Source organism: Capricornis sumatraensis, chromosome 9 (genome assembly GCF_032405125.1).
Source record: "Capricornis sumatraensis isolate serow.1 chromosome 9, serow.2, whole genome shotgun sequence".
Classification (NCBI taxonomy): Eukaryota; Metazoa; Chordata; class Mammalia; order Artiodactyla; family Bovidae; genus Capricornis; species Capricornis sumatraensis.
The window spans coordinates 71,276,667-71,290,997 of record NC_091077.1 but is presented as its reverse complement, the minus strand read 5'-3'; the positions used below and the strand labels follow the sequence as shown (position 1 = coordinate 71,290,997).

The 14,331-nt window shown below is 48.7% G+C and overlaps 1 protein-coding gene across 1 annotated transcript in view; it reads left to right on the top strand.

The window, feature by feature from the left end:
* CCNJL (cyclin J like) overlaps positions 1-14,331 on the top strand; it is a 62,230-nt gene that overhangs the window by 28,768 nt on the left and 19,131 nt on the right. Inside the window, exon 3 of the mRNA XM_068981285.1 lies at positions 965-1,178. Coding sequence (XP_068837386.1) covers positions 965-1,178 — 214 coding nt within the window. The remainder of the gene's footprint in view (positions 1-964; positions 1,179-14,331) is intronic.

Below are 14,331 nucleotides of genomic sequence, written 5' to 3'. Positions count from 1 at the left end.
CTGGGATCTAATTGGCTCGCAGGTGGTGGGGTGAGGTCAGGGGATTTCCAAAGACTCTTTCCTCAGAACTCTAAAATGGAGTCTTTAACAAAATGGGGTGGCTTAGGTTCTTCAAGGGGACATATGATGGCTGGAACTTACTTTTAGAAAAAGTGTGTATATAGAGAAAGAAAAGGTAAGTAACAACTAATGAGTCTGGGCGAAGGCTATTTGGAGCTCTCTGTACTCTAGTTTCCATTAGGCTGGGCCAGGTCTGAGCCGTGGCACTCAGGGTCTCTGATCTTCACTGTGTCCTGCAGGATGTTGTAGTTGTGGCATACACGATCCTTAGTTGTGGCATATGAACTCTTAGTTGTGGCGTGTGGGATCTAGTTCCCTGACCAGGGATTGAACCCGGCCCCCCTGCATTGGGAGCATGGAGTCTAAACCACTGGACCACCAGGGAAGTCCTTATGCTCAGAATTAACAACCTTTCTTACACTGAATTTTTTTCAAAACAGTGTTTCTCACAATCCTACCCACAGAGGAAATTAAGCCGAGGACCCTGAGAGGTTGCTGGGTTCTTGGTGCTTTATATCCATTTTTCATTTAATCCTCAGCTGTTGGAAAGGAAGCCAAGGTGAAGGTGGGCTGACCAAGGTCATACAACCTGGTTGAGTGGAAAAACCTGAATTTGGACTTGGGACTCCAACTTAAGTCCTCTTATGTGTTTTATGGCCTTGTGCATCTCAGGCAGTCGACCTTTTGCTGGGAATGATCAGGCTGCTTCCCTTGCCTCTGTCTTGACATTCTTGACACTTCACGTGCTCAGCAAGGGCGGGAGGGGGATGGTCCAAGAGTTTCTAGAATAGAGCGAAGGCCATCTGGGGCCTGAAGGAAAGCAAAGAGGGAATGGAGGAAATTGATGCTGCTTGAGGCTCCCAGGAGGCAGCCCTGACCCCCTCTTCTGCCCTACGTGTTCCAGGAGCTGAAGCTGCCTACCTTCCGAGCCCACTCCCCGCTCCTGAAGAGCCGCCGGTTCTTAGTTGACATCTTGACCCGGCTGAGCAGCCACTGCCAGCTCTGCCCCGCTGCCCGGCACCTGGCTGTCTACCTGCTGGATCACTTCCTGGATCGCTATGACATCACCACCTCCAAGCAGCTCTACGCCGTGGCGGTCTCCTGCCTCCTGCTCGCAAGTACGTGGACCCTGCTTCCTCCATGAGCCCACATGCTCCCAAATTGTTCTACATTTCCATGGTCTTTGTGCATCTTCTGTGTTCATCCTTAGCTGAATGCGAAGAAGTGAAGTTGCTCAGTCGTGTCCGACTGTTTGTGACCCCATGGAATGGAGCCTGCCAGGCTCCTCCATCCATGGGATTTCCCAGGCCAGAATACTGGAGTGGGTTGCCATTTCCTTCTCCAGGAGATCTTCCCGATGTAGGGATCAAACCTGGATCTCCCGCACTGCAGGGAGACTCTTTACCGTCTGAGCTACCAGGGAAGCCCTAGCTGAATGCAAGCTATAGTAATAATAATCAGCATGTTCTTTAGCATCTAAAATGTACCAGGCTATAAGGCATAAGGATTTTAGCAACTTGATCTTAAAAGAATCTACATAATGACTCTAGAAGACAGATGTTTGAATACCTGCATTTCACCAAGGCACAGAGAGGTTAAGAAATTTGCTTGGGTCTATAGCAGATAGGATTTGAGCCCAGAAATGCACAATGCCAGAATCTGTGTCTTAACCCCATGTTACCTCCTTTCTGACACAGGGCCTCTGAATGTGCTAGGTGGGTGGCTGGGGAACTCTAGCAACCACTGTCCTTAGACGTGTTTAGAAATGTGACTGCTTGTGTGGGGCCCAAGCAGGACCTTCATATACTTGTCAGGCCTGGGCACAGGCCTCTTTGAATGAGGCCTCACTAAAACACAGCATGGTTTTGACCATCTGTCTGTCTGCCTGGGTAGGAAATGAATATGCTCCTAGTCTGGTCCAAACACAGTCTGCCATACCATGCTGCCACTTTAAAATTGCCCCCTGGTTTGCCAACAATCTTAAAAGGACCAGCCGTCAGGGTCCTGCCTGTCTGACTTCATGCTTTTCTCCTCTTCCATCCCTGGATTCCAGCCAGTCCCCCTGTTCCCCTGTCACAGAGCTTTGCATTTGCTGTTCCCTCTGCCCAGAGCCTCCATTCTCTTCCCCCGCCCATCCGGTCTTGGTTAGACGGCACTTGGGCCCTGCGCTTGCATCCCCAAGAAAGACTCCACCACTGCCTGCAGAGTGAGTGGTGCATATGTAAGGCGTAAGGTGTCTCTGAGGTACAGTTCCACGGCGTCGTGGATTTTTAATTAAAACCCACCTCCCCCACTAAGCAGGCTTCCCTGATGGCTCAGCTGTAAAGAATTCGCCTGCAGTGCAGGAGACGCAGGAGATTCCGGAGATGCTGGTTCAATTCCTGGGTCGGGAAGAGCCCCTGGAGAAGGGAATGGCTACCTACTCCAGCATTCTTGCCTGGAGAATCCCATGGACAGAGGAACCTGCAGACTACAGTCCATGGGGTCACAGTCCAACCTGCAGGCTACAGTCCAAGAGTCAGACAGGACTGAATGACTGAGCAGCACACTCCCACTAAGCAGTGAGTTTCAGAGGGGAAAGGAGCACATAGGAAGGCCTCAGAATATAGTATTTGTGGACTAAAGGAAATGAGTGGAGCCAAGGGTTCGCTTAGAGTGGGGCGTCCGCACTTCTCCAAGTTGCCCTTAATGCAGAAGAGCAGATACCCCAAAGTGACCAGCTGCAGTCACATTTCCTTGCCATCTAATCAGATTTTGCCTTCGTCGCTGTATTACATTATTGTCCTATTTTGTTACAGGGGGCCCTTCCCCATTCTTTGACTCCCACTGATGCTTCAAGAAGACCATGCCCATTTTCTCCAGTGGCTTTGTCTGTCCCTGGCACACTGCTGCGAACCCTTCATCACCATCACCCAGTTCCAAAGACATGGCATTAGAGTTTTTAGCATTCTGCCTTGGTTTCCACCCTGCCACCTGCAGTTATCTATAATCCCTGTGCCAGCTTTGGGTTTACAGCCTTCCGGATTTGTGATTTCTCTACCTTGGACCAGCTGGCTTTCCCCTGTGATATAAGGCAGACCGGCTTGCTGGGAGACTGGCCTGCTTGCTACTTCAAAGTCCCAAATCAGCACACAGCTCTCTTTGGTCTTGGGAGGAGCTGGGGGCTGGTGAGACGTCCCTGTCAGTGGAAGGCAGGACGGGTGTCGCATTTCGGGGGGCCTCGGGGAGTCTGCGCCGTGGCCTCTGGCTTGCTGCTGTCTGTGATCTGTGGTCTGCATCGAGGCCCCTGGGGCGGGGGACTTGGATTTCCATGGGTCCCCCGAGGCTCCGGCGTCTGTCTGGGGAGCTGGGGCGGGAGGTGTGCGCTGGGGACTTCTTTGTTCAGTGGCTGCCATGGCAGAGGGAGGGGGCCTTTCAGACAGAGAGGCAGAGCCCCCGACACACCCACACGTCTGAGGGCGGCAGCCAGCCTCGAGTGGCAGGAATGGATTTTTCAGGACACCTGCCATATGCTCAGGGGCCCCAGGCAAGAAAAGTTTCCATGACAGCCTGAAATCCTATTCATTCCTCCTCCGCTTCTCCCCAGGCCAACTGTCAGCCACAAGGGAGGTCACCTTGCTCAGGAGGTTCTGAGTTCTGCTAATTTCCTAGCAAGTAATTAATTCCCAGATAAGAAGGATGACGGTTCTTGGGTTTTTGCAGCTGCTTCCAGGTGAGGGTCTTGCATAGGTGGAACCCCCTCACCCACATGCACTTTCTCTGCTCCCATAAAACAGGAGCCGGTCAAGGACCCCTGTCTCCAGATTGTGGAAGGAGGAAGAAAAGCAAGAGTTTGTGGGCTGGTGCATGTTGGACTAGTGGCAGAGCCGCCGTTTGCCTCTCTGTGATCAAGTTTTATTTATTTACTTTTCATCCCCTGCATTGCTAAGTAGATTCTTAACCCCTGGACCACCAGGGAAGTCCTTGTATGACCAAGTTAACTTCATTTCCTTCCTTAACAGAAGAGAGACTCCTGTTGTTGTTCAGTTGCTTAGTCGTGTCCGACTCTTTTGTGACCCCAAAGACTGTAGCCCACCAGTCTCTTTTGTCCATGGGATTTCCCAGGCAAGAATACTGGAGTGGGGTGCCACTTCCTCCTTCAGGGGATCTTCCCGACTCAGGGATCAAACTCATGTCTCCTGCATTGGCAGGCAGATTCTTTACCACTGAGCCACTAGGATAGCCTGGAGAGACTCTTTCTGTAAGTATAATCTAGATATAAGTGAGTAAAGTCGCTCAGTTGTGTCCGACTCTTTGCGACCCTGTGGACTGTAGCCCACCAGGCTTCTCTGTCCATGGGATTCTCCAGGCAAGAATACTGGAGTCGGTTGCCATTTCCTTCTCCAGGGGATCTTCCCAACCCAGGGATTGAACCCGTCTCCTGCATTGCAGGCAGATGCTTTATCCTCTGAGCCACTAGGGAAGCCCCAATCTGGATATAATCTAGATATAAGTGTGCCATAAATCGAATAGAGCCACTCTCTTCTGTAGTCTCACGTCTTATACAGCACCCCTCCCCAGCTGTCTTTTGGTTGTTGTTGTTTAATTAAAAGGGCAATTCGACAACACAGAAACCCCACCACTTGCAGGTGAGTTGGCTCTGATGGTGCCATATAATCATCGTCCTGATGGGGTGGCTGCGTTGTTTACTGGTCTCTTTCTACACACCCAGCCCTGTGCCAGCCACTTCATACGCACATCACTTGGAAGCCTCGCAACCAGCCCGTGTAGTCATCCGCCCATTCTGTAGGTTCAGAGAGGCCCAGAGTCACACAGTTTGGAATTTTGCTTTGTTTTTTAAAATTGAGGTAGAATTCAAATCACAGCATAGAATCTACCATTTTAACCACAGTAAAGTGTGCGGTCCCATGACATTCAGTTCACATGCCACTGTTGTACAGCCATCAGCTCTCTCTAGTTCCAGAACATGTCCATCACTCTGGAAGGTGCCCATGTACCCCATTAAGCAGTCAGTTCCCATTCCTGCCCGTCCCCAGCCCCTGGCAACCACCAGTCTGTTTTGTGTCTGTATGGAGTTGCCTATTCTGGATATTGCATATGGAAAGGAATCATATAATGTGTGACCTTTTCATGTCTGGTTTCTTTTAAGGTTCATCCATGTTGTGGTATCTGTCAGTACTTCAGTGCCTCATTCCTTGTTATGGCTGTATGGATACATACAGCCTTGTATGGATGGACTACAGTTTGTTTATCCATTCACATGTTGATGGACATTGGGGTGGTTTTCACGTTTTGGCTGCTAGGATTAGTGCTGCTGTGAACATTTGAGCACCAATTTTGTTAGAACATTTATTTTCAGTTCTTTTGGGTATCAACATTGGAGTGGAATTGCTGCCCATATGTGGTTATTCTGTGCTGAACTTTTTGAAGGAAACTTGGAGTTTCGCCTTTGCCTTGTTATTGCCATTCAGGGATGAATGTGTGCTGAGTCCTTATCCCCAGGATATGGACCGGGGAAGGAGAGAAAGGAGAGAGGGAGGGAAAGAAACCCAGAAAGGCAAGAGGCATGACCAGTGGCATTTAGCTAGGATGGCAAGGCCTTAAATGTAGTATAAGATCTTAACGATGATGATATAAAAAGTATGAGATGCAGTAAGTCCCCGACATACGAACGAGTTCTGTTTTGAGTGTGCATTCATAAGTCCAACTTGTTCGTAAGTCCAACAAAGTTAGCCTAGGTACCTGACTAACACAATCTGCTGTGCAGTACTCTACTGTAATAAGTTTGTAATACTTTTCATACAGATAACACATGAAAACAAAAGCAAAAAATAAAACGTTTTTAATCTTGCAGTACAGTACCTTGAAAAGTACACTAGTACAGTACAATAGCCGGCATACAGGGGCTGGTATCGATTGAACAGGCAAGAATTACTGACGGGAGGAGGGAGAGGAGGCGGGAGATGGTAGAGCTGAAGGACTGTCAGGACTAGGAGACAGAGAGCAAGCTGCAGTTTCACTCATGCCTGACATTGACAGAACACACATTTGCATCTTTGAATGTTTGCAACTTAAAGGTTCATATGTAGGAGACTTACTGTATATATATATATATATTTTTTTTTTTTTACTGTATGTTTTTATTGTTAAAAAGAATCCAAAAGGAACAGAAGCACCTAGCGTGAAAAAATTAGTTTCTCCCCAAATCCATAGTCCCATTCCCAAAGTTTGGGGTGTATCATTCCAGATCTAGATGTACTTATGTATTTTCATAATTGAGAAAATAAACCTATTTTCATTTCTCAGAGTGGGGGAGGGAATGAATCATAGGTTAACAGCTGTATAAACTGCCCAGTAAACAAAATTGCCAGATTTCCTCCCTTCCTCCTTTTATCATTCTTTTTTTTTCATTCTTTCTTTCCAGCTAATCCCAATTCCATTATACTTTCTCTTTGCAAGCTTCTGTTTTCTTTCACTGTGACTTTCGGACCCCTGACCACTCCTTGGGAAAACAAGGTTTCTGAATGCTGAATTGTTGGTGAGCCCCTGACTTCTGATTTGTGAAAAGCTGTGGGAGCTCAGGGAGATGAGTCCGTGTGTTTCTTGGGATAAAATTCTGACTTCCATTTTTTTGTAGCTGAGCCTGAGTCCAGTGCTGGCCTTCATCTAAGCCCTCATCCTTCTCCCCAGGAGAGGGAGGCATCAAGCAGGAGGGTGATCCCGTGGTCTCTGCAAGGAAAGGACCCCTCTCTGTCCTTGGGTCCTCCTGCAGGGCAGGCTCCCTTAGCTGGGCCTGAGTCAGTCCTGCTATTCTGCGCTGTAGTAGTTCTGTCTCCCTCTGGTAGAGTTTTAAAATTAGCAGTGGTATACTCACTTGTAATAAAATTCAAAGAATAAAATAATCTGTTGCCCATCCCACTCTCCAAAATCACTGCAGATGGTGATTGCAGCTATGAAATTAAAAGACGTTTGCTCCTTGGAAGAAAAGTTATGACCAACCTAGACAGCATATTAAAAAGCAGAGACATTACTTTGCCAACAAAGGTTCATCTAGTCAAGGCTATGGTTTTTCCAGTAGTTGTATATGGATGTGAGAGTTGAACTATAAAGAAAGCTGAGCGCATAAGAATTGATGCTTTGGAACTGTGGTGTTGGAGAAGACTCTTGAGAGTCCCTTGGACAGCAAGGAGATCCAACCAGTTCATCCTAAAGGAAATCAGTCCTAAATATTCATTGGAAGGACTGATGCTGAAGCTGAAACTCCAATATTTTGGCCACCTGATACGAAGAGCTGAGTCGTTTGAAAAGACTCTGATATTGGGAAAGATTGAGGGCAAGAGGAGAAGGGGACGACAGAGGATGAGATGGCTGGATGGCATCACTGACTCAATGGATGTGAGTTTGAGTGAACTCCGGGAGTTGGTGATGGACAGGGAGGCCTGGGGTGCTGCGGTTCACGGGGTCACGGAGTCGGACACGACTGAGCAACTGAACTGAACAGAACTGTAGCAGGCCCATCTCCCTCTGGTAGAGTTTTAAAATTAGCAGTGGTACACTCACTTGTAATGAGATTCAAAGATAAAATAAAAAATCTGTTGCCCATCCCACTCTCCAGAGACAACTCATGGGAACAGTTTCTTATATCTTTGCCCAAAACCGATCGAATGTATTTTCTAGGAATATTCTGTGTGTATACAAACATACAGTCAGTCAGCTTTCATGAGCCAAGATTCCATACTTGCAAATTCACCTGCTCACTGGAATTTATTTGTAACTCCCAAACCTGTACTTCTAGAACTTTGTGGGGCAGCTCTGTGCTTTCTCATTTCGGCTCTCATACTAATAGCAAGTGTCAGCTGGCCTTTTCCACTCTGTTTAGTGTCATGTTTTCTGATTTTTCTGCTTGTTGGTGATTTTGCTGTGTGACATGAGCCCCCACCATCATGTTGAACTACAGTATTCTGTTCTTGCTTTTAGGAAGGCTGTGCTGTGTGTTAGGAGAACATTTGTGTGTTAGGTAAGCTTTGTTCAGGCAGAAGGTATAGTGCTGTTAGTTGTGAGTTCAGTGATCATAAATCAATGATATATTAAACAAAAATACACAGAAAAGGTTACGTAGCGGGTTTTGTGGCCCCACTGGGTCTTTGTTGCTGCACTCAGGTTTTCTCTAGCTTCTGTGGGTGGGCTTCTTGTTGCCATGGTTTCTCTTTTGGAGCTTGGGCTCTAGGCACATGGGCTCAGGAGTTGTGGCATGTGGACATAGCTGCTCAGTGCCATGTGGCATCTTCTTGGACCAGGGACTGATTCTTAACCACAGAACCACTAGGGAAGTCCAAAAAGAAGCTTATGTGTTGGTTGATTGTGATCAGACTCACAGGAACCTAACCCTGTATCTTCCCTCTAGGAGCATGGTTCTTTGTTCACCGGATCAGTGTGCACCATGAATAATCAGAATCAGTTAGATCTGCACAAGTGGGTTAACACCAAAGGTGCTTTCTTTGTGGTTCGTTAGGGAACATCTTTCCTGTCAGTCTTTGTGGAGGCACCTTACTCTTTATACTGAGTGCAGAATTCTCCATGTTATAAACACCGACATCTATAGAATGATTTCTCTGTCAACGGATATTTACACTGTCATCCTTTTTTTTTACACTGCTTTACACAATGTGACAACAACTGTCCTTTCCTTTGCATCTTTGCACACTGAAGTATGTCTGTGGGATAGATGCCCAGAGATGGGATGGTTTTGGTCAGAGGTGTGTGCATTTAAGATTTTGGTAGGTTGCACTGAAACCAACAGCTGAGGATCCTTTTTTCCTTCAGTTGAACTTAGTGTGCAGGAGCCTTTGGAGCCACACTTCTCCACCATCAGAAGGAGAGCCACGTCCCTCCCTCATCCTGGCCCCTCATCACTGTCCGCTAGGGCTTCCCAGCGGGGAGTGTATTTGCATCCCACCTTTCTGCCTTGTCCTGTCCAGGACGCCCAGGTAAGAAATGAGTTCCCACAACAACTGCTTCTAAGGCTTCTTAAGCCGGACATCAGTAGGCTCATCTCTTAGTGAAGGTACCAAAAGAAGCACTGCCTCTGGGCCTCCGCAGATTCCAGAAAAGGCCTGTCTTTCTCTCAGTAAACTGTCTTCCTCTCTCTCTCACCCCTGTATCCTTCCCCTCCCCTTCCCCTGCTTTGACTACTTAGCTGCTGAGAAGCAGCTTCTTTGCCAGCGGAGTGGGGGGATGGGTCATTCCCTCTGAGATTTTGAGGTTTCGGAAACTTGAAAGCAGCCTAATCCCTCTGATGTCCCTGCTCGACAGGGATGAAGGAAGATGCCAGCTCGCCCTAAAGCTGGGGATTCTTGGGACCCCACTGGGGCACCAGTCACAGGCTGCTTGTGTGCCGGCATGCTCAGTCATGTCGGAGTAACTTTTGCAACCCTTTGGACTGTAGCCCTCAAAGCTTCTCTGTCCATGGGGTTTTCCAGGCAAGAATACTGGAGTGAGTTGCCATTTCATCCTCCAGAGGATCTTCCCAACCCAGGGATCGAACCTGCATCTCCTGTGTCTCAGCAGATGTAAGTGGGGGCAATTTTTCCAGGTAGCCTTGTTCAGGGGTGTGCCTCAAAACAGTGTGAGACTTGCTTATAGAATTAGACTCAAATCTGCAAGGAAACTTGGCTGTCCCTGTTCAGGAAATAATTCAGTGCTCCCTGCCTCTCATGCAAGAGTGGTCGGCCCTGTGTTTCCTTCCAGCCATGGTTTCACATTTCAGAAGTCAGGATGGGTCTCACTTTTGATGCATGCACTTGATATGATCAGTGTGTGTTACTTCCTCCAGAAAGCTGCTGCAGTGTCCGTGGTGCGTATTCTAATCCGTAGTATTTCAGCGGTGCCCACACAGCACAAGGCAGGCTAGAAACAGTGGTGTGTCACGTGAGGGCCACGCCAAGCAGCTCCAGTGTTACTGTACAGTGAACGAGGATGTGGTGATTTTCCATTTCCTGTTCCTGTTTCTGCAGACTGGCAGGCTTAGAACTATTTGAGGGGAGGGATTCTGTGTGAAGTGCCCGTCAGACAGCTGACTGGGCTGGACACAGAAATTGCGCCATTTGCCCTAGCAAGTCTAGTACCCAGACCTGTTCGGCTAAGGCCTGCTGTTCTGGTCTCAGAGGTTTTTTGAGGGGATGGGGAAACTTGAGCTGCATGAGTTGATCTATCATGAGGTGTTCAAGAGCCCTTGGCCCAACATGAGTAAAATAGTCACAAAAAACCTGTATTCCGCCTTTGCTGTATGCCAGACGCAGCAGTCAACCTCAGGGAGTCGGGGTGAATGGTAGAGTTTACCTGGAAGACTCAGCGGCACATAGCAGGGCACAAAGCAGATCAAGCCGGCATCCTAAGAAAGCAGGCTTCAAGCCAGGCATGACCAGCAAGTCCTGGGCACACGCCAAGAACAAGCCAGTCACCCTGCTGCGAAGATCCGAGTGTCCTTACTGTTAGGAGAACACTTCAGCTCACACCATGACTAGGATATCGACATTGGGCACTCTCTCTGCTCCTCATGCTATTTGCGGTTTGGCTGCTGGAATCTAGGCATCTTTATTTTCTTATTTCCAGTAACCTTGAACCCACTGAGCAGTGAATGCTCAGTGTCTTACAGTTCTTTCTCTGCTCTCACAGCCAGAATTGCATTATAAGCATCCTCCTGCTAATGCTGAAGGCTTAGAGGGCAGAGTTCAGAGTCCTTCATCATTGGGCCACCAGTTCCCCACACCCAGAGGCTGTCCTCCAGGTTAGAGCCCTTCTGTGCTTTGCCAAGGAGACTTGGGCTCTGCGTGGTGGGGGTCCACACCTCTGGTCATACCATTCTGCCCTCTGTGAGAAACCCACCAATGTCTGCATTGGTTACAGTAGGACCAGCAAGGCAGCTTTCGGTTCTTTTCTTTTTTTTCCCACTCTCTCTTCAGTATAATTTCCAGGCTTCCCTGGTGCCTCAGTGGTAAAGAATCCACCTGCCCATGCAGGAGATGTGGGTTTGAACCCTGGTCTGGAAAGATGCCACGGAGCAGCTAAGCCCATGCACCCCGACCACTGAGCCCACATTCTGCACATACTGAAGCCCTCGCGCGCCCTAGAGCCTGTACTCTGCAACAAGGGAAGGCACCTCAGTGAGAAGCCTGCACGCTGCACATGGGGAGGAGCTCCCAAGGCAGCAAAGACCCAGCACAGCCAAGGAAAAAGATAAATAGAATTATTTTTTAAAAAGAAAAGTATGATTTCCATTTTATTGTCTTTTCGGAGAACAGTATTTCTTCAGTCTTTAAGGACTCATCTCCTTTCATGGGCTTCAGCGGAGGTCGTGGAGCAGCACCTGCAGTCTAAATCAGGGTGCTGCTGTTCAGGGTGGCGCTTTCTGAGAATGCTGCCTGGTTGACTACTTTGCTGTGAATGGTACAGTTCACGCAATAGTGTTGTTTCACATACAGCTTGGGATGCACAGAGGTGTCGAAAACACTTGCTTCAGAATTGTCGTCCCTGACGGCTGCGGCCTCTACAGTGTTCCGAATGACAGATTTTTTAAAAAAGAAAAAATATTTATTTTTGGCTGCACTGAGTCTTTGCTGCTGCGCATGGGCTTTCTCTAGTTGCAGCGAGCAGGGGCTGCTAGCTTCTCATTGCGGTGGCTTCTCCTGTTGCGGACCACGGGCTCTAGGGTGTGGCCTTCAGTAGTTGTGGCGCGTGGGCTTAGTTGCCCTGAGGCATGTGGGATCTTCCTGGACCAGGGGGTGGCAGGGACCAATGTCCCGTGCATTGGGAGGCGGATTCTTAACCACTGGACCTCGAGGGAAGTCTGAACAACAAACTTTTTAATGCCTTATCCTTGGGCAAGCATTGGGCATAGTTGGTGCTGTGAACAGGCTGCACGTGACCATGGCTTTTTTTCTGTAGGATCATTGTTCCTTCTTTTCTTGGTGATCTTGGAAATGAGGCGAGAGAGAAGGTTTGCTTTAAAACTCCTTTCAGACCCAAAGGAAATGTGCCAACCTAGCCTTCCCTGGGAGGTCAGATGAGATTAATCTTTTTCTTTTTTTGGCAGATCTTAATTCCCAGACCAGGGATTGAACCTGGGCCCTCAGAAGTGAGAGCGTGGAATCCTAATCAGTGGACTGCCAGGAAATTCCCCCGAGATGAGACTGTATTATTTGTGTTTGCCTAGATTTTCAAGATGGTCTTCAGTGAGCATGCCTCGCCTCTCCCTACATCCTCGTCTTGACCGAGGGCAGATCCACGTTTAGGAACCTTCTCTGGCACTTAGTCTGCTGGTTCTGGCTTCGAGGGTCCCAACAGTGGCGTCTTGATTTCCGAGAAGTTGAAACTGTTTTTCCTCAGTGGCAGAATGATATTTGTTCCTTGTAGAAAATTAGAAAATAAAAAAAGTAGAAAGCTACTTTAAAAAAGTAGTAGCTACAATAAAAGCTACTTGAAAACCCGCTGCCTATTTTCCTACAGTCAGAATTTGGGGGTGGAGGGCAGATCCTGGCCTCAGTGATCATGGGATGGTTAAGATTTATTGTTTACAGGCCAGGCGGTGTTTTGAACTCTTTGTGTGGATTTGCTCATTTAATCTTCAAAACCATCCTGTGAAGTAGGCACTGTTATTTCCTCCAGTTGACAGAGAAGGAAACCGAGACCCAGGGGTTGGGTAACTTTCCAATTGGGTGAGCAGCCCGGATGGGGACCCAGGTGGTCCCGAGTCCTTGCTTTCGGCCACTACACAACAGCAGCCTTTGTCACCGAGCAGGTCATTCTCTTCTTGGCCATAGCAGGAAGACTCAAACCAGCAACCAGAGAGGTTACTGGGAGATGCCTGGCTCCTGTGCTTTCTGAGTCTGCTGAGCCGCGTTTCAGCTGACCTGGATGGAAGCTTCAGCCCCAGGGACCAGGTCTCCTGATTGGAAGCGGCTCCCCTTTCTGACCTTGAGAGAGGCGGCCAAGGTTGCTGCCTTGCTCCTCCTCCCGCCACCTCCTCCTCTTCTTCCTCCTCGTTTTCCTCCCCCTCCCCCTTCTCCCTTCTCCAAGCAGAGAGGTTGGAATAACAAAGGATCCAGAACTCCTGACATCCACGCCTTCAGCTCAGAAGAGAACTTGTCAGCTTTTCTGTGGCTGGCAGCCCAGTCAGGCCTGGTCTGGAGCTGCCCAAGTCAGCTGGCAGGGGCATTCTGCAAAGCAGTGGCCTTCATTACAAGGGAGAACTCCCTTCCTCTGCACAAAGCACTGCTTGACCCTGGCCCCAGAAACCAGCTATGTACATGACAGGGGACCACATTGCATGGCCCTGCTTTTACACTCTGAAATTATTTGAGTCCCTTTTAAAGAGGAGCACAAAAGAGCCCAGGCTTTGCTGTGGTCAGCGAGTGAAGTCATCGCGCCAGTTTGCTCCATCCTGAGACAGGGAAGCCCTCACGGCCAGAAGGGAAGCCGGTGTGTGACCCAGCTGGCTGAATGCCACCTCTGACTCGGAGGCATTTTTACAATTTCCTCCTGGAGAAAACAACTACCCGCAGCCTCACCTCCAGTCCAGAGTTAAACTCCAGAATTGAGCCAGCCTGTCAGAAATGTGCTTTCAGTCATTCATTCGTTATTTATTGAGCTCTGCTCTGTTCTGGACCCTGAAGATGCAGTCATAACAGAACAGCCTGCTGTGAGGAGGGGAGGCTCTGAAAGGCAGGGTGAGCCCAGGGACCTGATCATCTCGGGCCCCACCATCTCCCAGGCTCAGCGCGTAGTAGGTGTGTGTGTGTGAAAGGAATCTTGAATTGCAGGGACCATGGACATTCCTTAAGGGCCTTTCTTTGTGTCCTGAGGAAGGCAGGGAGCTCAACCATGGAAGAACCCCACTTTACCTTCCCGCTGGGTCTCCCAGATGCCCCAGTTTGGCTGGGATCACAGGCTTGTTTCTGCAGGACATTTTCCTAACCTCTAGATCCCTGGAGGGGCTGGGGTTCTTGGATTCGGTGCATCTGGGGTAGGTCTTCAAGGACAGACTGGGGGTGTAGGATGCTCCCCACTTCCCACCTATAGTGGTCTTTATAGGTTCTTCCCTTCACTGAAGACTGCCACCGAAGCACTCTTTTTTTCTTTAAAGATCTAATTTTTTAAAAAAATATTTATTTATTTGGCCATGCTGAGTCTTAGTTGTGGCATGTGGAATCTTTATTTGTGGCATGCGGGATCTAACCTGAACAGGGATCAAACCTAGGCCCCCTACATGGGGAG